Genomic DNA, 19,850 nt, shown 5'->3' on the forward strand with positions numbered 1-19,850 from the left:
CCAAAGCACCCCCGACAGATGACCATCCAGCCTCTGTTTAAAAGCCTCCAAAGAAGGAGCCTTTGAAATTTATTTCTGTGAAATACATCTAATAAAATACACAGAAAAAAGATTAAAATATAGTAAACACTATACTTGGTGACTTAACATCTAAAATAGACCAACAGCAAACACAGTTTTTGAGAGCCCTCTCCCAGTTCCCCAGATGTGTACCATCTTGTGTCTTGCTACTTGAATCCAAGGAACCACCTTTGTCAATTAGAGCCTGGTAGTAAGCACTTAGATATTGGCTCAAGATAAGAGTTTTCAGTCTAGGATCCGTCTAATTCACCACTTAGCTCAGGATGAACGTATAAGCAGCTGGTTTAAGATCAACTCTAAGAAAGCCTCCTCCATCGGCCTTTCCTCATCCTTCTTAACTCACCTGGATTTCGATATGGCTCTCAAATCAATCAAACAGAGACTGTGGGATATTGCTTTTTGTGAGCTGCGCTCTTGGTCATATGTATCTTGCTCCCCAAGTGCCCTGTCCATACATTATGTTGGGCCTTTCCATGCAGCAAATTATGTAAAGAACCTGACTGTGGCCAAATACCACTGTCTATTTTCCAAGGCAAAGCATAATATATAATCATCATCATCACCTTTATTTATACCCCGCCACCATCTCCCCAATGGGGACTCGGAGCGGCTTATATGGAGCCAAGCCCGGACAACATGTTACAGCAAAATAAAACCAAAACATAAACAACAAGCAACATAATCAAATGTTGTGTGGGAGATTTGCAGGTATCCCATATAACGAAAGACTTTGCCCATGTAACACACAGGAAGTAGAATGTATCTACCAAATTCATGCAACAGGTAGTCATGCAGTTTTTATGAACAAGCTCGAGCACACATAATTAATCCCCTACTGAGAAACTTACTGGCCAGTGCATTTAAATTTTATGTGAAGTTTTTACTTGGTGATGATCATCCCCACATGGCCCTGGCTGTTGCCAAGTATTTTTCCGAGGCACCCAGGATTAGATAATTCTCAATTTTGGACACAGGCTGAAACATGCCTGGTGCCTTTTGTAGTCTTTTACCTATGTTCATAGCATCTTGTACGATTTCAATCCGTTTTAATCCCGTATTTTATTCAGTTTTAACTGTTGCTAATTTTATCCAGCTGTGTGTTAAATCAGTCAGCTGTTGTTAATCTTATTAACCTTGCATATTTTTTACAGTTATAGAGCAAAAAGGGTCTTTGGACCATAATAAATGTTGTTGTTGTTGTAGTAAACACAGGATGTCCATTTACAGGTGAATATCATTGGTTCCCTCTGTTTTCTTCGTCTTGATGATGTGCCACCTTGGGACACCATGCTTGGTCTAAATATCTTGATTCTGAGTTTGAAAGCATGGGCTCAGTGTATATATGACACATGTGTTTTCTTCCCCTCTCTTTCAGACTATCTGCTCTCCAATAACTACGTAAATTCTATCATCGTGCATAAATTTGACTTCTCTGATGAAGAGATCATGGCGTACTATATTTCCTTCTTGAAAACACTTTCCCTGAAGCTCAACAACCACACTGTACATTTCTTTTACAATGAGGTAAGTGGCCAATAACTTCATACCACATTCAGATGCCACTGTTTTAGAATATGTTTTTAATCAGTTTTTGTGGATTTTAAACTGTGATTTTTTTAATACCAGTGATAATTTAATATTGTTTTAATGTTGTATATTTGTAGATTTTAAAATGTATTGAAATGCTTTTAATGTCAGCCACTTGGAGTCTCCTTTGTCGAGAGAAAAAGCAGGGTATAAATAAACATAATAATATAATAATACTGTTATTGTGAAAAGTGGAAAATGCTGTGCTGTCTTCCTTTAGTTGGAATTTCATTCTTGCCTCATATTAGTGTCTTTTTCTCTCTCTACAGTATTGGTAAATACCGTATATACTCGAGTATAAGCAGAGTTTCTCAGCCCTTTTTTGGCTGAAAAAAGGGCTGAGAAACTCGAGTCAAGGTTATTTATTATTTTACTCTGTTATTATTATTATTACATTTATTATTTTACATTATTATTATTATTACATTTACATTATTTTATCATATTACTGTTATTACATTTATTATTTTACTCTATTTATTATTATATATATCATTTCACTCTATTATTACTGTTATTACATTTCCAATATTTTACTCTTATTATTATTAAATTTATTATTTTACTCTATTATTATTGGAAGGATACGTAAACACATTTACATTGAGGAAAGTTAGAATAATGGCTTAATTAGAGTTGGGCAGTCTTATCTTAAATTTACAGTTTTACGTAAATATTCAAAATTATTTAACCTACTGATCCCTCAGTGTAATTTTATGGTTATCTATTTTTATGTTGAAATTTACCAGTAAGTGCTGCATTTCCCACTCTCAGTTCATACTCAAGTCAATATGTTTTCCCAGTTTTGTGATAAAATTAGGTGCCTCGGCTTATATTCAGGTCAGCTTATACTTGAGTATATATGGGTATATCACATTTTTCTCTCTCTTGCTCCTTTTGAATTAGTTGACGTGTCATGAAAGATAGATCTTCAGTTTAATGCTTCTAGGGTCCTTACACTGTTGAGATTTTGCTGTTTGTTGATTTCTATTGCATCCTATTGGAGGAAAATGGATTGAAGGACACAACTAGAAAACCACGAGCCCAATAATCCCTCTCTTCTTTTTCAGCACACAAATGACTTTGCTTTGTATACGGAGGCCATTAAATTCTTCAACCACCCTGAAAGTATGGTCAGGATTGCAGTCCGGACAATAACACTGAATGTCTACAAAGGTATGTTTCCTGAAATTTGAACCCTCAGAAAGTTAAATAGGTCATACAGAGTGAGGTGGCTCCAGCCTTGACCGCATTGCAGGTTTACCATAGTATTGTTTGACAAGGCAAAATGGTATTTTATAAAAGCCTGTATTAGACTCATGAAAGCCTTTTTGTTCTGAATCACTGGCTATAATTCAGTACTGTTTTCCTGCTGAATCTTCTCCCAGCAGCCCTTTCTCCAAATCCTACAAAAACCCACTTCTGTGGATTATAAAAAAAAAATCTCTAATGGGTTTTATTGTTACAAGGCTCTGAAATGAGAGAGAAGAGGTTAGCCAGATTCAAAGCCCACAGTTGGATCTTTGGCCCTCTTTTCTTCTCCCATTGAAAATGCAATGGGACATACGTGAAAGAGTTCCCTGGCCATTGCCACTAGAGGTCATGCTTGCCTAGATTTTACATCTATACATAAACACAGAAACATCTGTTGACTTGACTACTGTTTTTCAAGAGCGTAGGCGTGGAAGTCTGCGGCAGCAAAAAGGACAAAGTCCCGTGACTCCTTTGAGATGAGCAGGTTTTATTTGGCACCCGCATCACAGGCAGCAGCTTCCTTCAGAAATACATGAAGCCTCTTGCCAGATAAAGTAGGCCAGGCTTCAAGGTGCTGCACGTTTTCTGTTTTGCTTTCCACTCACTACGTGTCCGTGTCACGCAACTACAGCCGTTCATCAATGAAGAACATGTCACTCTGCAACAAAAGTATTTCCATTCACAGGAAATATGGGCCTTGCTTTTCCCCTGCTTTGTAGTAGAGTATCTGGAGTCTGTTGAGAGTTGGGGACCAATCTCTTTGGGGAATTGGTTCCTCTCTCAAACAGCTCAGACTCCTTGTAATGTTCATCATGAGAACATTAGCTTCAAACTGTTAGACCTGGTCTTTCCCTCTAAGTTCTGCTGAGAGCTCCCTCCTTGATAGCCGTCATAGTTAATTTCGATCAGTAGCGATTAGGAATTGATGGGAGTTGTAGTCCGAAACACCTGGAGGGCTGAAGTTTTCCCATGCTTGGTTTAGATAATTAAAGATACCCTTCATGTCCTCCCTCTGCCTTCTCTTCACCAAGCTGAAGATGCCCAGCTCTCTCAACCTTTCCTCCCACGTTTTGCTATCCATATTGCTTGGCATCTTCATTGCCCTTCTCTCAGCCTGCCCCAACTTCCTTATATGCTCCCTAAAATGAGGTGCCCAGAATTGAGCACAGATACATTCCTTGAAAGATGATGTTCTTAACCGCAAGGGGTCACATTGTGGGTATTGAGTGTAGGAATTGATTACACCCTGTAACACGATTTCTGTTCCTGGGTTATAACTGTCATTTCCTAATTGGTACTATCATAAAAACATTGTCTTTGTGGGAGAGACATTCTGCAGCACATTTTGCTCTAGTTTTTCAATGAATATATCATCAAGTCTCAACTAATACAACATAGTTTGTGGCAGTCACAAAAACAACGATGTTTCTGGAGCACAACAACTACTTTCAAAGTAAGGACCAATTAAACAGGAACGAACACTTTCAAACCAGGAACAGAATTTTTTGCAAATTTTGTTGCATGGCGTTGTTGTTTGTTTATTTATTTACTCTATTTATACCTTGCCTTTCTCTACCACGAAGGGTACTCAAGCCAGCTTACATATCGGCAGTTATTCAATGTCTTAAAACACGTACAATTCTAATAACATTGACATTAGAATTAAAATTAGATTAATACATATTAAGCATTTAAAACAATTTAAACATTACATTCAATATAAATTATGCCATCCATAATCATAGTCCAGAGATGTTCTATAGTCATTGCACGTATTCCAGATCTGTTGTTACACTGCACTATTCTCCAAAAGTCTGATCCCAAAGCCATGTTTTTACTTTGTTGTTTCAAGTCTAAGGTGCACTTTTTTCCTACTTAAACATCTCTAAAATTGAGGTATGCCTAATAATTGTAGTTGTATCTTAATGTATTTTTGTTGGTGATCATGTTACTGAAATTATGTTGTGTCATACAATTGATGGCATCATACAATTGATGAAACACAGCATTGTTGTCATTATTCAGCTTTTTCTCTCTTAAAAGAGACCCAAAGTGGCAAACAATATTAAAAACAATATGATAGACAATTTAAAAGGTAAAGACTGTAAACATTAGAATAGAATTAAATCCCAAAGTAATTAAAAACAGATACAACTATTAAAAATCTTTTTCAAATACCTAAAACATTTTGGTATCTCGAGCAGAGCAGAGTACAGCGAAGCTGGCACTGTATGTAAGCTTATGGTAGGAAACAGGAGGGAAAATACACAAGATGATGCTCTGGGAAGGCTATAGGAAGGTATACATATACATTTGTTTATGCTAGTAAGACATATCAGATTTATAAAAAAAAACAAACAGCTAAAGCAAGTAAACTTTAGTGGAAGAGTCCCCCATGTCTCTCTGTATGTCAGACCTCTTAAAGCAGAGAAAGGCCTCGTGGTGTTCTCTTGTCAAACAAAAAGGGTCAGAAAGCACTATAGACTTTTGGGAAGAAAATGGGATACATGTGGGGGTAAGACTGGGAGGGTCTCCCTTTTTGCTGGCACGTCTTAGGGTGCATGGATGTTTCTGCTGCTCCTAACCCTGTCTTTTCTAAGCCTAGATGCCTCCTGCTTTAGCTCCTGGACGCTTTGGAGAATGCCCTGCCTTCCTGGTTCCTAACCCCATTTAACCGCTGTCTGTTTTTGTCTCCTTTCGCCCTTTCTTCACTGATGATTGCTGTGTGCCTTATCACAGTGTCATGTAAGTCCGCTGAATCACTTGTGACATTTCCACCTTATATTTCTTTTATTTACCTTCCTTTTGAGAGGTTTTCCTTGGCTCTGCCTAGATGCCGCGAGCTGTTTCCAGCAGTTAAACATGGCCTGGAGTTTCCCTCTTGGCAATGTATAATCTCTATGTATACTCTGCTAGATAATTCAGCATGAAAGAGAACAGGTTACGGGGAAGACCACAGAAAGGGATTACTTGTTAACTACAATGTTTTAGTTTTATTTGTGTTTCCTCCTCTTCTGGAAGCAGATGTATTTAAAAATGGTTTTCTCCCCAGTGGATAACCAGCCGATGCTGCACTACATCCGGGATAAAACTGCCGTCCCTTACTTCTCCAATCTGGTCTGGTTTATCGGGAGCCACGTGATAGAACTGGATAACTGTGTGAAAACGGACGAAGAGTAAGCCCTTTCAGTCTTGTTGCTAAATCATCACCTAACATAATGACAGAAAGACATCTTGGTCAATTATCCATAGGCCTGACATCCTGTTTGCAGGAAGAGGCATCCCCACCTTTTATGGGAGATTGCGAGAGTACAGTTAGTTTCATTATTTTGGGCTGAAAAGAATTGTGGGAGGAAGAAATCACTAGATACCAATTTCCTTACCAGATTGTATAGGTGTTTCTTCAATGTTTTCTTATTTTTTAGGCACAGAAACAGGGGCAAGCTCAGCGACCTAGTTGCGGAGCACCTAGACCACCTTCATTACCTGAATGATATCCTTATCATTAACTGTGAATTCCTAAATGATGTGCTCACTGACCACTTACTGAACAGCCTCTTCCTGCCTCTTTATGTGTACTCCTTGGTGAACCAAGATAAGGTGAGCAATTGAATAGGCTAATAGTCTGTCCCTTTATCTATATAAATAAAAATGTAATGTTCATTTGTGGGATTAACAGAACTCAAAAACCACTGGACGAATTGACACCAAATTTGGACACAAGACACCTAACAACTCAAAAAATTGATTTTGTCATTTGGGAGTTGTAGTTGCTGGGATTTATAGTTCACCTACAATCAAAGAGCATTCTGAACCCCACCAACAATGGAATTGAACCAAACTTGGCACACAGTTCTCCCATGACCAACAGAAAATACTGGAAGGGTTTGGTGGGCAGTGTCCTTTGGTTTTGGAGTTGTAGTTCACCTACATCCAGAGATCACTGTGGACTCAAACAATGAGGGATCTGGACCAATTTGGGCACTCAATATGCCCAAATGTGAACACTGGTGGAGTTTGGGAAAATAGAATCTTGACATTTGGGAGTTGTAGTTGCTGGGATTTATAGTTCACCTACAATCACAGAGTATTCAGAACCCCGCCAACGATAGAATTGGGCCAAACCTCCCACACAGAACCCCCATGTGGGCCACAGCATCGCGTGGCAGGGAACAGCTAGTAATAATAATAAAAAATAATGTTTCTGTATTGCTGTGAATTTTTCGGGGTGTGTGGCCATGATCCAGAAGCATTCTCTCCTGGCGTTTCGCTCAAATCTATGACAGGCATCCTCAGAGGTTGTGAGGTCTGTTGGAAACTAGGCAAATGAGGTTTATATATCTGTGGAATGTCCACAGTGAGAGAAAGAACTCATGTCTGCTTGAAGCAACTGTGAATGTTGCAATTGGCCACCTTGATTAGCATTTATTCACCTTGCAGCTTCAAAGCCTTGCTGGTTGCTGTCTGGGGGAATCCCTTGTTGCGAGGCGTTAGCTGGCCCTGATTGGTTATTGTCTGGAATTCCATTGCTTTTTGAGTGTTGCTCTTTATTTATTTATTATGTTTCTTTTTATTATATTTCTGTGTATTAAAATACACAGAGCAAAAATTAAAATATAATAAACACAGGATGCTTGTGTCACATTATTATTATTAATATATTTTTTCTTACCCACCTCTGTCCCTGCTCTGTCACATTGTTGTTATTGTTGTTATTTCTTACCCACCACTCCTCGTGGCTCAAGGTGGGACGTCATTAAAAAAACGCATCATGCTAAAACATTATGTAAAACACATATATTAAAACGTGTTTCTATAAAATACGTACCTAGATTAAAATAATACCAAACAAAGGTTAAAATGCAGTAAACACAGGACATGAATTTAAAATTGACTTTATAAAGAGTTATTGCCTAGCCGCACCTTCTTGCAAAATCCAGTTCATCCCAAACATGCAATTATTCTGTTTATTCTTGAATGACTGCTTATTCCAGAGAAATGAAATCCTGCCACTCAAGCCTATAATCATAGTAACCATAATAATAACCTTTATTTATTCATATTATCACTGTTTACAATAAACATGCTTGAAAGCTAAGATGAGAGAGAAAGGCCAGAGGTGAAAAGCTGCCCAGATGTTTCCTAAATAATTCTGACTCATGGCAGCCTGTTTTTGAGTTTTGGGCAAGATGTAATCCAGTGGTGATTGGCTGCTGCCTTCTTTTGAGGCTAAGGCAGTGTGATTTGCTTAAGGTCTTCCATGGTTGGGCAGGGATTCAGAATTTGGGTTCTCAAAGGCCAGCACCATCCAAAACTAAATTAAGACATTAATCCAGTTCCTGATAAACTCCCTCTTTTTCTTTTTTTCCTTGCTTCTTAGGCTGAGGAACGGCCGAAGATCAGCCTCCAGGTTTCCCTGTACCTCTTGTCACAAGTAGGTCTCCAAACTTTGCAGCCAGTGATTGGTGTGTTATTATTATTTAAACACAGCGTTTCTCGGGAATTAGTGGGTGAGACCGATGGTTAGTTAGTATCAGATAAACTTAGCCTTAACCACCAATTCTCAAGAAAGATTGCCAAGATTCTTTGTTAGTTCATTTGATATATATCTTGTGGTGGATTTCACTCTGTTTCTGAAGAAGTGGCTTGAGAATGAATGTAAACTCACACTGGCTATCTTTTGGGGGTGCTTTGATTTTTACTGCAGGGCAGAAGGGGGTTGGACTAGATGTCCCATGTGGTCTCTTCCAACTCTATGGTTCTATAACATTAATTGTCATGGCTCAATGCTATGGGATTGTGGGAGTTGTCATTTTGCATTTGTGTTCTTTGCCCAATAGACCGGGCGCCTGGCCATACTACAATTCCCAAGTTTCCATCTCATTGAGCCATGGTGGTATCAAACTGCATTATTCCTACAGTGTAAATGCACTCCCATTTCTATCACTAAGAGATCCTATTGGATTCTGTCCCCCGTTGTGCATGGATTCCAATTTAATGCAGTTTCTCAAGTTGCTCCTGACACGAAAAAAACAAACCAAAACTTTAATGCTCTTTTTCTACTTCTTTGCCCCTTCTTTGCAGGTTTTCCTAATTATCCACTATGCTCCGCTGGTGAATTCATTGGCGGAAGTGATTCTGAACGGGGACCTCTCCAGGTTTTTCTCCAAAGTGGAGCAGGACATCCAGAAAAGTTCGGTACGTGCTGTGCCTCTCTGCCTGGTTCTGTCAACTCCTTGGGTTTCTTAGACTGACATTGAGGCTTCTACTTTGTCTGTATGTTTCGCCTCCAGAAGGAAAGGAGACATAAATAGCTGTAAGGATGCCATAAGGAAAAGGGACCAGGCTTGTTTTCTGCTCCCCAAGAGATAAGGACTCAATGGGTTCAAATGGCAGGAAATTAGATTCCACCTGAACATCTGGAAAAGCTGTTCAGCAGTGGGACTCTCTGCCCCGGAGTGTGGTGGAGGCTCCTTCCTTGGAGGCTTTCAAATAGAGGCTGTATAGCCATCTGCTGGGGATGCTTTAATGGTGCTTTTCCTGCATGAAGGCAGAAAGGGGTTGGTCTGGATGGCCCATGGGGTTTCTTCCAATCCTAGGATTCAATGGTTCTATGTTATTATTATTATTTTAAAGCAGAGGCTATTATTATTATTAAGCAGAGGCCATCTGTCAGGGGTGCTTTGATTGTGCTTTTCCTGCATGAAGGCAGAAAGGTTGGTCTGAATGGCCCATGGGGTTTCTTCCAACTCTAGGATTCAATGGTTCTATGTTATTATTGTTGTTGTTGTTGTTGTTATTTTAAAGGAGACGCTGCTATTGTTGTTGTTGTTGTTGTTGTTGTTGTTATTATTAAGCAGAAGCCATCTTTCAGGGGTGCTTTGATTGTGCTTTTCCTGCATGAAGGCAGAAGGGGGTTGGACTGGATGGCCCCTGGGGTTTCTTCTAACTTAGGATTCTATGGTTCTATTATCATTATCATTATTATGCAGAGGCAGGATGACCATTTATCGGGGGTGTTTTGATTGTGCTTTTCCTGCCTGGCAGAATGGGGTTGGACTGGATGGAGCCTTGATTTGAGTTTGTGGTGCCTTTGTCAGCGCCTTTGTTACGCTTCATCTCATACAATCTAAAAGTTGGAAGAGACCCCAAAGGCCACCCAATCTAACCCCATTCCTGCCATGACACCATCCAGCCTCTGCTTAAAAACCTCAGAGAGGGAGAGTCCATTGGATTCCAGTGTCCAACAATCAAGAAGTTCTTCCTAATGTTTACCTGGCATCTTCCTTCCTGCAAATTGAATCCATTACCTCATATTCTAGTCTCTGGAGATGCATAAGTCATTATTTCCCCTTCCTCGATGTGACCACCTTTTGGATATTTAAACATGGCTGTCGTGTCCCTCTCATCTCAACTGCTTTTTGCTATTGACCTTGCATTACTCACTGATAAAAAAAAAAGACCTGTTACACACGCACACAAATCTGTTACACACGAAAACAAAGATGACTGTTTTCACGAGGCTCCTCTGGTTTTTCTTTTAAGTGGGTTTTGTTACTAGGAAAGTTGTGGTCAGGAGTTTGTGGCTGCTTTGCCCTTTTTCTCTCTCTTCCTTTTCTGCCACAGCAGTTTTACTTCCAATGAAGCTGTTTCGCAGAATTTCTTAAGTGTTGTGTGTATTTTTTAAAAATGAACAGAGTGTATGATGCGTCATCGTCTTCAATGAGTTTTTTTTCTCGGTATGTTTTCAGTGAGTGCTAATTCTAGACCTCCACATCCTATTTTCAGAGGGTTTTTTTTTCTCTCTCTCTAAAAGATAGGGCTTGTTCCACGCAGCAGCAGCAGCAGCCAGGAATGAGGAGCGTGCCTCCAGCGGCATGCTCTAAATAGGGCAGCGGTGAGACAGTGCAGGTTTTTCTTAAGTGAAAGAGAAGGCTTTGCACAGCAGAAGAGCGTGAGTGGGAAGCCTCTGGGTGAGACTAAAAGGGGGGAAAGTAGGGCAGTTGAGTACAGCACCGTTTTGCAGCACACTTCTCTAGTGTTTCCATTCACCAGTATTTTTTTGGGGGGGGGGAGGGTGCACTTTATTTCTCTACTAGGGAATCTACCCAATGGTTTTGCCCAGTTGTTAGAGGGCGCACGGTCCACTGCTTTCGTTCTTTCCTTCTCTCTCCTTCCCTCCTCTCATCCCTCTTCCCCTTTTCCTTCCTTCCTTCCTTCCTTCCTTCCCTTCCCTTCCCTTCCCTTCTTACTCTGTCTTCCCCTTTCTTCTCCTTCCTTCCTTCCTTCCTTCCTTCCTTTATTCATTCATTCATTCTTTCTTCCCTTCTTCCTTCCTTTTTCTTTCTCTCCCTCCTTTCCTTTCCTTGCTTCCTTCCTCCCTCTTTCCTTTTACTTTCTCCTCCCTCCCTTCCTTCTTTTTTTTCCCTTTCCTCCCTTTCCTTCTCTAGCTCTGAAATTTACACATATAATCACTCTAAATATTGATATGCTTCCTGTAGAATAGCATCCCATTGTGTTTAATTATAAGAGAACTAGCATATATCCCTGGTGTTGCCTGTCTCCTTTCTCCCTTCTCCAACTCTGAGAAGGCAGTCCCTCACAGTGCCTCCATGACAGTTCTCTCTATGAGTCCTTCCTTCCTCCCTCTCTCCTTCCCCCTCATACACTGGTCATCTTTCTTTCCCAGTGACATCACAGAGGGACACTTCGACTAGCAATAGCCACTCCAGTGACATCATAAAGGATCACTTTCCCTAACAATGGCCTTTGTGCTACAAACAGACACACAAGCAAGCATACTTTGGTTTTGATAGAGAGATTAGGCAGCTTCTACACATAGCTCCTCCTCGTGTTAATATGCCTGCTGTAGAATAACTTCCTAATGGATCTGCCTTCAAGAGAATAGTGATCACATTTGAATAGGCTGCAATCCCACTTGTTATTAGTATTACTATTAGCAAGTTTATTTACATCCTACTCTACTCAACTGCTTGTAAACATAGCCCCTCCTAATATTGATATATAGAATGGCTTCCTAATATATCTGATTTCAAGAGAATAGTGATCACATTTCAATAGACTGCAATTCCACTTGTTGTTAGCATTATTATTATTATTATTAGCATGTTTATTTACATCCTGCTCTTTTCTCTTAAACAAGAATGAAAGCTACGTGCCTACTTTTGCCCTCTTCCTTTGAGAACTGTGCAGCGCTTTATGTGTATAATAATATTAATAGTAATAATAAGAACAGCAACAACTTTATTTTTAACCCCAGGGGGATTCAGGGCAGTATCCAAACAAAAGTGGCAAACATTCAATGCCATAATAAAACAAACTGACAGACAAGCCAAATCAAAACAATAAGTAAAACAACATCATAAACTTAGAATACCTACCCAAAAATAAATGCTTAATTACACAAAAATAAGTGTATAGCACTTTTTGTTGCGTAATTGGATTAGGACTGGAGGCCAGGGCTCAAATCCTTACTCCTTGGGTGAGTCACACTCTCTCGGCCTCAGAGGAGAACCATGGCAAACCTCTTCTGAGGAAATCTTCCCAAGAAAACCATAAATCATCATAAGTCATAAGTCAGCTGAAAGTCACACCCAAAGCTGTTTCCAAGGGTCATCATAAGTCACTATTTGTGCAAAAGCTCTATGTTTCTAACCCACAGCTCTTCTGTTAACTTTAGGATAGGAAGCAATGGAGGGAAACCACTTGGGATAGCAATAGGATGCACACAAAAAGCTAGAAGAGCAATAAGCAACTGCTTTGGGATTTGGAATTCTTGCTAGAAGTGAAGGTGATTGAACTGAAGCATTTGCACTTGAGACCTATCCATATATTTGGGTTAAAAAGATTTCTTACCAGGCGACACAGTCAGTTAAGAAGACCATGAGGTTTCGTCAAGCAGAAAGCACTACAAAACAGCAGGGCAGCCACATTCCAGATGGATACACCTCTTCCAGGAAACCACAGAGATGTGGGAAAGAATAGAAACGGACACGTGATTGATGCTGTGGAGGAATAAGTCCTTGGACACATACTTTGAGGAATGAAAACCCTTTTTGACCAATATATTTATATCTGATGAAAAGGGAAAGACTTTGTGTCTAAGTTTGGAAATATAAACCTGTTAAGATATTTATTTGTCAATGTCAAAGAGTTGCCATACATCGATGGCCAATAATGAAAGAACCAAAGCTTCTATCCTTCCCGATAAGAGGCAAGGTGATCTTGGCCCTCGTTGCTTATTCTTCTTCAACACAGGGAAGACAATAGGGTCTCCTTTCTGAAACCTGGGTGGCATGCTTCCTTTCGCAACAAAATAGAGAGAGGGCTAGTGCTCTTGGCTGGTTGTGTTTCTTTCCTGGAGTCGGCAAGTCAGGCACCTTTTGCCGCATGACGTGGGCCAGAGCACACCTTCCGCACTTCGGTTACTTCCTGTGAGAACGGATGTGGCTCTGGCCCCGCAGCTGCTCTTTCTGCAAGGCCTTAGCCTACTTTCTCCCCTTCCTGTAACTCGGGGGTGATGCCTCCCTCAGTTTGGTTTTTTTTTTTCCTAACCACCTGGGTGTGAAATGTACACATATATTTGGGTAAAAAGATGTCACCTGAGTGCAGAGGCAGGAACACAACCTTTGACAAAAAAGCCTCCTGTTAGCAAAGTCTCTTTTATACCTAATCCTTCTTTTTGGTATTTATTATTATTATTATTATTATTATTATTTGAAACACAACAACATGAGTCCACAGCAGACACTCTACTAGCTGTTGTATTGGATCATATGTCAGACACTTACCAAATCTCTAGGCCTGTGTGATGTATCGGCGAATAATGTGTGCAGATCCCAGCAAGGTAGCCTTTTGCAGCTGGCAGATGGTAATCTTGTCAGCACCAGTTGTGTTTAAGTGCAGGCCAAGGTCTTTATTATTATTATTATTATTATTATTATTATTATTATTATTAGATCTAACAATGCTTGCACCTTTGGAATAATGATATAGAGATGAAATGCACAAATACTGTTGTATTTGGACATTTGGTTATATTTTATAAAAAATTACAACTGTGGTTATAGTTACTCCTCTTGTGTTTTTATTTTCCTGCTTTTATTATTTACTAGCCATCCCCTGCCACGTGTTGCTGTGGCCCAGTCTGTGTATATGTATTTTGTGTGTATACATATACATATATATATGTATATGTGTGTATGTATATTTGTGTATATGTGTATATATGTGCTTTTGCGCATGCGTTGTAATGTATTATATATTTTTGGCTCTTCTGCTATGTTTTTCATTGTTTTTATGAGTGATGGTCACTCATTGGCCTGATAGGTGTATTGTGTCCAATTTTGGTGTCAATTTGTCCAGTGCTTTTGAAATTTTGTTAATCCCACAACGAACATTACATTTTTATTTATATAGACTAGCCGCCCCCTGCCAAGCATTGCTGTCACCCAGTCTGGTGATCTGGAAAATAAAGTAATGAGAAAGTGTTGGTTTTTAATATATGTGATTTCTTTATGCTTGTGGGTAAACAGTATTTCTTTCTGTTTCTTTGTCAGTGGTGATGTGGAGATTGTCTGGAACATGCAACATATAATTGTCCTTCTTTAGGGGTCCCTTTCAAATATATCTCTGTGTGTGCGCGAATCATATCTATCTATCTATCTATCTATCTATCTATCTATCTATATCTATGGCTGGATGGCTCTTTGTTAGGAGGGCTTTGATTGTGTTTTCTTGCCCTGGTGAAGGGAGTTGGACTGGATAGCCTTAAGTATTTTCTGTTGGTTATGGAGGGGGGGGGGTCTGTATGGGAAGTTTGCTCCAATTCTGTCGTTGGTGGGGTTCAGAATGCTCTTTGAATGTAGGTGAAATATAAATCCCAGTAACTACAACTCCCAAATGTGAATGTCTATTTCCCCCAAACTCCATCTGTGTTCATATTTGGGCATATGGAATATTTGTGCCAAGTTTGGTCCAGATCCATCATAGTTTGAGTCTACAGTGCTCTCTGGATGTAGGTGAACTACAACTCCCAAACTCAAGGTCAATGCCCACCAAACCCTTCTAGTGTTTTCTGTTGGTCCTGGGAGTCCTGTGTGCCACGTTTGGTTCCATTCCATCATTGGTGGAGTTCAGAGTGCTCTTTGATTATAAGTTAACTGTCCCAGCAACTACAGGAGATGTTTCCTTCTTCGGAGGAGACCAATAACCAATCTTAATAAAATAGTGAAGAGTAGAGACATCACACTGGCAGCAAAGATACACATAGTTAAAGCAACGTTATTCCCTGTAGTAACCTGTGGATGTGAGAACTGGACCTTAGGGAAGGCTGAATGAAGGTAGATAAGACACTTTTGAACTGTGGTGCTGGAGGAAAATTCTGAGTGCCTTGGACTGTAAGAAGATCACTCCAGTCCATCCTCCAAGAAATAATGCCCAGCTGCTCACTGGAGGGAAGGATGTTAGAGGCAAAGATGAAGTCCTTGGCCACATACTGAGAAGACAGGAAAGCTTGGAGAAGACAATGATGCTGGGGGAAATGGAAGGAAAAAGGAAAAGGGGCTGACCAAGGGCAAGGGGGGTGGATGGTATCCTTGAAGTGACTGGCTTGACCTTGAAGGAGCTGGGAGTGGTAACGGCCGACAGGGAGCTCTGGCATGGGCTGATGCATGAGGTCATGAAGAGTTGGAAGCGACTGAATGAATAAACAGCAACACATACTTGTGAAACCTAACATAGCGCAACCATAACATATCACTATCAATTAGGTCATAAAAACATAACATTTAGATAATTAAAATGTAGAGTTAAAAACATATTAATATAAACATGAAAATCACATAATCCAGAACTGTATTATGTGATAACTGATATTTATTTTGTATGTAAACAAAAGTATCAAAATCCCTTTTCCCTTCTACAAACACACCGTTTTTAATGCAGGGGCTCTTAATATGTGCTGTGTTTTGTTGCCTTTAACTTGCCTGACCATGAATTCATAAGGTTTTCTTAAGCAAGAGATCATCAGAGGTGGTTTTGCCATCTCCATCCTTCCTAGACCCAGAAGCCAAAGAAAGGCCCTCTGTTCCAAGAGCTTTCTGCTTGGACTCAATCCCTCCCCATTTTTTTTGTCCTTTTAGGTCAAGACAGGCATCCGATGCTTCATCAAACCGACTGAGACCTTGGAGCGATCTCTGGAGATCAATAAGCACAAAGGGAAGAAGAGGCTACAGAAGAGGCCCAATTATAAGAATGTTGGGGAGGAGGAGGAGGAAGAGAGGGGCCCAGAGGATGCACCGGAAGGCGTTGAGGGCCCCTCAAAAGGCATCAAACCTAGCGGAGAGAGCGAAGGTGAGCCTTGCCATCCACAGCCAGTAATGGCCCAGGACCACCATTGCAGTTTCCTTGCAAGAATTTTGTCAACAGTTGCATGATCATGACATAAAAATCAAATAAGACAATGCACAAGAAAGTATAGGCTTCCTATGCTTTCAAAACTTCATTTCCTGAGTTTGCTAAAGCTATCAAATACTAGAACAAATGGGGAAGGTAAGCTTCAGAGAGCTGAATCAGTTCCTCTCTTCCACTTACCTCTGGTTTGATATATTATTATTATTTAATACATAACAAGATTAGTACACAGCAAACAACATCACTGTGCTGGCTTTTGTATTGGATCACACGTCGGACACTTCCCAAGTGTATAGGACTGTGTGATGTATCGGCGAATGTTGCGTGCAGATCCGAGTAGGGTGACCTTTTGCAGCTGACAGGTGGTAATTTTGCCAGCGCCGATTGTGTTGAAGTGCTGGCCAAGGTCTTTAGGCACTGCACCCAGTGTGCCAATCACCACTGGGTCCACCTTGACTGGCTTGTGCCAGAGTCTTTGCAGTTCAATCTTTAAATCCTTGCATTGTGTAAGCTTTTTCAGTTACTTCTGATCTATTCTGCTTTCGCCTCGGATTGCAACATTGACAATCCATACTTTGTTTTTTTCCATGATCGTGAGATCAGGAGTATCGTGCTCCAAAACTCTGTCAGTCTGAATTTGGAAGTCCCAGAGTTTTGTTGTTGTTGTTATTATTATTATTTGTAGTAGTAGTAGTATCTTGCTTTTTTCTCTCTAATAAGAAGAGACTCAAAGCAGCCCATGATAAAAACCAAAGCAACATGCTTTAAAAATATGCGGACATTAAAAGGGAATTAAAACATAACCATATGAAAAATTGGCAAATCCAAACCCTTAAAACCAGTTTGCTTTCGTCATTTGCATCTACACTTGTTCTACTTCTTGCCCCTTGATGCCAGCCAACCTACATTTTGTAATTTGTTTATTCATGCCTCTTTGGTCATTTGGCAAATAAATAGAATATGTAAAAAGGCAACAATATTATTATATTTATGTTTATTTATACACCGCTTCTTCTCTCCGTAAAGAAGACAATGTAAAACTATAAAAAGAGCAACAATATAAAACCACAACAATGTGAAGCATTATATTACATAGCACAATCATAATCATAATCATAATCATTTTTATTTATTACCTGACTCTCCTTTTGGTTCAAGCCAGTGCACAATATTGGCCTACAGAGCTTGCCTATTGAACTCCAATACCCTTGGGATACAATATATATAATCTAAGGTAAAATTCTTTATCTAAAAGCCTCCCATAACTGTCAGCTGCCATGTTGGCATTACGTTAATCCTGAATTTCCGTGGCTGCCAAGGAGAAAGGAAAAACTATTGAATTGGTGTCACACAGGATTTCTTTCTGAAACATTATTATGATGTAGGCTGGACAGAATTGTTTCCAAAAATCTGGATCTTGGTTTTGAATTCATATTTTGTCTCATGAATGCACCTCTCTCTCAAACTTGGGCCTTTAGAAATTGAGATGGTCATCATGGAGCGGTGTAAGTTGATTTCTGTCACGGAGCAAAACATCACGGATGAAGAAAAGAGCGCAGCTGCTTCGGGAATGTCCAACTGGAACAGGTACAAAGAGAGATTGGGGGTCTCCAGCAAGGTTTTTCCTATAGTTTGGCCCAGGCACAGGCAAGCTTTGGCCCTCCAGGTGTTTTGGACTTTCACATTTGGAATTGTGGGAGTGGAAGTCCAAAGCACCTGCAGGACCAAAGTTTGCCCATGCCTGGTTTGGCCTCACTTGTGGCAGATGTGCGTCTTCGAGTGGGTGCTGACTTGAGGCGACCTTTTAAGTTGCCCTATTGTGGGTTTTTCGTGTGTCTTCAGAGGAGGTTTGCGAAGACCTTTCCTCTGAGGCTGAGAGATTGTGGCTTTGCTCAGGGCCTCCTGGAACGCAGCCCCTGGTCCAACCTCAAGCCACAAGGCCACATTGGCTCTGCATGTGTCACACCAGCAACAGACAAACGTGAAACCCGTTTCCTGAATCTTGCTGTGGGCACATTGACCTGTCCTTGAACCAGCCAGGGTCGCTTTGAATTCCAACGTGTCCCAACTGGCATGCAGGGACACAGTTCCAGCAAGAACTGCAGGCCAAACTCTGAGCAAGCCGTCTCTCATTCGGAGTGAGGCAAGATACCATGCTCAGCACATTTCCAATGGAGGATGCATGGCTTTGGGAGTCATTGCATAGCAGGCACCAGCTTGCAGTATGGCTCACAACATGTTGGCATTTACAACACTACAAACATCTCCCTGATGGGGAAACACATGCCTTGTGCACGTTCCAACCTGACATGCCTTCAAGGAAGGCCTCCCAAAAGGCGCCGCATCCCATCTTGGTGCCAGACTTCTGGCTGTAACGTTTCAGTTTCCTTTCTGTGTTTGGACTCCATGTTAATTGTCAATAATGATAAATGCCAGGATGCCAGCAAAGGGACTTACCGAGGTTTTGTTCCTCTTTTTCCCAGGCCTTTCCTTGAGATGGTCTATAATGCCCTGGAATGTGCCGAGTTTGACTACTATGCCCTGTTTGTGCTCTGCCTCCTCTACGCCATGTCCCACAACAAAGGTAACGCACGGCCCTTTGGAGGACCCTGACAAGGCCTTTCCTCTGAGACTGAGCCCATAGGTTTGGCTTCCGAGAACTAACCACAGGTGGCCCGACTTAGCTTCCAAAAATCAACCAGGACCTGTTGTTTTGAGGGTATTTATGTGGAGTCAAAAACAAGTGAAGTAATAATGATAATAAAGCTTTATTTATACCCCGCTCCATTTCTCCCAGGGGGACTCGGTGCGGCTTACATGAGACCATACCCATCAATACAATACAAGCTATAATACAAATACAATAAAACAAGCAAAATACATAAAATGCAAAATTGAAATAATATACAACACAACAATATAAAATCAAGCATTAAAAACAGGAAATTTCACTAGATAGGGTCAGATGCATGGATAAAATTATAGAAAATATATAAAACACTGGTAGATAGAGCAGAGTAACTTATAAGGAGGAGGCTCCAGGAATGAGGAAGGATTTCATTGCACAACCCATAAAGTAAAGTGCGTCTAAGGACATTTTCTGCAAAGTGTGGTCAGGGAGAATCTTTCATTCAGTCACTGAAGGTACATTGGAATAACCAGGTTTTCAAATTCCTCCTGAAGATTACCAGTGTGGGGGGTTGTCTAATGTCTCTGGGAAGTGAGTTCCAGAGCCGGGGAGTCACCGCAGAGAAGGCCCTCTCTCTCGTCCCTGCAAGTCGCACTTGCGATGCGGAGGGGTAGGGGTGGGGGTGGGGGCAAAAGAAGGGCCTCTGCGGAAGATCGAAGGGATCATGTGGGTTCGTAGATGGAAATACAGTCACGCAGGTAGGAGGGTCCCAAACCGTTCAGGGCTTTGTAGGTCAAGATCTGCACCTTGAATTGGGCCCGGTAGATAAATGGCAGCCAGTGGAGCTCCTTAAACAGGAGGGTTG

The 19,850-nt window shown here is 40.7% G+C and overlaps 1 protein-coding gene across 2 annotated transcripts in view; it reads left to right on the plus strand.

The window, feature by feature from the left end:
• Window positions 1–19,850, plus strand: part of LOC132781559 (protein CLEC16A) — a 79,088-nt gene that overhangs the window by 6,414 nt on the left and 52,824 nt on the right. For both annotated transcript variants that reach the window (XM_067461357.1, XM_067461358.1), the window contains exons 4-12: window positions 1,457–1,605; window positions 2,739–2,844; window positions 5,975–6,098; window positions 6,348–6,522; window positions 8,303–8,356; window positions 9,007–9,120; window positions 16,086–16,296; window positions 17,835–17,943; window positions 18,840–18,940. In XM_067461357.1, coding sequence (XP_067317458.1) covers window positions 1,457–1,605; window positions 2,739–2,844; window positions 5,975–6,098; window positions 6,348–6,522; window positions 8,303–8,356; window positions 9,007–9,120; window positions 16,086–16,296; window positions 17,835–17,943; window positions 18,840–18,940 — 1,143 coding nt within the window. The remainder of the gene's footprint in view (window positions 1–1,456; window positions 1,606–2,738; window positions 2,845–5,974; window positions 6,099–6,347; window positions 6,523–8,302; window positions 8,357–9,006; window positions 9,121–16,085; window positions 16,297–17,834; window positions 17,944–18,839; window positions 18,941–19,850) is intronic.

The sequence above is a fragment of the Anolis sagrei genome, chromosome Y, assembly GCF_037176765.1.
Source record: "Anolis sagrei isolate rAnoSag1 chromosome Y, rAnoSag1.mat, whole genome shotgun sequence".
Lineage (NCBI taxonomy): Eukaryota > Metazoa > Chordata > Lepidosauria > Squamata > Dactyloidae > Anolis > Anolis sagrei.